General features: G+C 32.2%; 1 protein-coding gene across 4 annotated transcripts in view; it reads left to right on the top strand.

Annotated features, from left to right (window-relative positions):
* Positions 1–2,254, top strand: part of LOC106464357 (erythroid differentiation-related factor 1-like) — a 69,563-nt gene that overhangs the window by 30,463 nt on the left and 36,846 nt on the right. For all 4 annotated transcript variants that reach the window (XM_022392046.1, XM_022392045.1, XM_022392048.1 and 1 more), the window contains exon 8: positions 271–427. In XM_022392046.1, coding sequence (XP_022247754.1) covers positions 271–427 — 157 coding nt within the window. The remainder of the gene's footprint in view (positions 1–270; positions 428–2,254) is intronic.

Genomic DNA, 2,254 nt, shown 5'->3' with positions numbered 1-2,254 from the left:
GATTGCATGCCCCCTTGTTGTCACACGAGCTACCTGTATTGTATTCATGGGCTTCCCATGTGTCTGTGTAAACGTTTTTGTGGCTATCACTGTAAGTATGAAAACTGAGATGTTTTTATGTGATGAAAAAGTGCCATATTAAAATATGTCATTTCTTCTAGACATCGATATTTTAAAATGCTTACATAGTTAGAATATTATAATAATATGCAAAGTGTTGTGTAAAGAGTGAAGTTCATTTTTATTTATGTAATCTCCCATATTGTAAAGTGTAACAGACCATACACCAGGTCAGCCTAAGAATACAACAATTGATTCTTCAAATGATCAAAAATCTGAGGAGGAAAATCATGAAGATCATCATCGACCTTTACAACCATTCAGTCAATATGCCTTATCTCTGCCTGATCCTGTAGTAGAGACACAAGTATGTTTTACAGCCACTCATTTAATTCATTACTTGTTATCACTGGTGATTTAATTAATGTTAGGATTGGATATAGGAAATATAAATGATTGGTCAGTTGTCCAGTTAATTGTTGTTAATGATCTGTATTGTGAAAGAATTATTAATGAACATTAAAACTTTTCCTACCTTGTACATTCTAAAGTTGTTTTAGTTTTTTTGCTAGTTTATTCTCAGGTTATGCCTGTTATCTATATCTTTTTTTTTATATGTTTGCCCCATACTTTGAGTTCAGTTATAAGGAGTAAAACTATGCCTTTCTTATATCTCTAAATGTTTTAATTTTCTGCTTGTTTTATATTACATGTATCAAAAAAGTTCAACACATTTTTTTCTATAATGAGGCTTTAAGTTAGAGTTGTCTGCAAAAAGCATTAAAACAATAAAAAGCAGCATCATAGGCCAGTCATATTGGATCCTTAAGAATTGCCCTCTTGTTCATGAATTTCACTTCTATTGTCATTTGTTTTTTGTCATTCTTTCCATTATCTTTCTTTCCTCCTCCTTGATACATTTTTTAGATAAACCCACCATCATTAGATGAATACTAGATCAAAGCTTCTTTTGGAATTATTTTTCATCAACTAGAAATTTCTCAACTTGGGATATTTTAAGTTAGTTTCTTGATTCAGAATGCTAAATTCCTTAATATCAGTTACATTCAACACACATTGTAATGCAAGATATAAATATATTGGCCACAGTAGCTAAAATACAGAGTGCACAAGCTTTTCCACCAGGTTAATGAGATTTCTCAGCATTTTAACCAAATGAACTACCTCTTGATTTAAAATTTATTAAATCTGTAAAAACACGTTGCTGATCATTATAACTTGAAATTAGCCACAGCCACCATGTGGTTACATGCTAAATCATAATGCTAATGCATACGAACTCTCGGCTAGGGTGATAATTTGCTGTTATCTTTTTTAGATATTGTCCATCTGTGTTCTCTTCAACTTTAGTAAGTGGATTATTTTCTGTATTACATATATATGCATTATCATATGATGAGAATTATTTTTGCTTTGTGTTTGATGACATAACTATTTCTGTTTAGTCATGTCACCTACTCGTGCAAGAATCTTAAGTTTTGCTCTCAGGACACATCTTCATTGAAGATAACAGAATAAATCTCCATAAGACAGCAGCTGGAAACTGTCTCTTGTAAAATAGCTAACTGCAGACCCGTTTTCTAGGTTTTGGGGGTTCACTATGATAAAGTATTTGATCACATTATAAATAAATTGCTTTATAATAAAGGTTTGTCCAAAATTGTCTTTCCTATTTTAAAATTTAATCATTAAATAACTAAAAAAATACAACCAAGCAGGTTTCAATATCTTTTAGCCCATCTGAAACAGTTTTTATTGTAATGTTGTTTTTCACTCCTGTGAGTAGTTTTATCCTATACAATGGTAACTGTGCAAGAAAAGGCTCACTGTGATGGATTGGTTGGGGTGAGCCAATTCTGTAGCCTCCACATTCACCAGAGATCACTCCACTAGATTTTGTTTTGGGGTGAGGGTGGAGGGGATATGTGAAGTACATCATGTATCTTACATCTATAGCAAACATCACAGACATATTGCAGCAAATGTAGACTGAAATCAAATATTAGTTAGTGATGCTGAGAACAACTAATGGTGCACATGTAGAAGTCTATTGACATGTCAATAAAAAGTGCCTGAGCTGGGCTACAAGAGGTTGAAAACTGTATGGCTGTCATTGTTCAGTTATTTGATTATTTTGGACTACCCTATATATCATTTATTTGAATATATATAT

The sequence above is a fragment of the Limulus polyphemus genome, unplaced genomic scaffold, assembly GCF_000517525.1.
Source record: "Limulus polyphemus unplaced genomic scaffold, Limulus_polyphemus-2.1.2 Scaffold1626, whole genome shotgun sequence".
NCBI lineage: Eukaryota > Metazoa > Arthropoda > Merostomata > Xiphosura > Limulidae > Limulus > Limulus polyphemus.
This window is presented reverse-complemented; position numbering and strand designations above follow the sequence as displayed.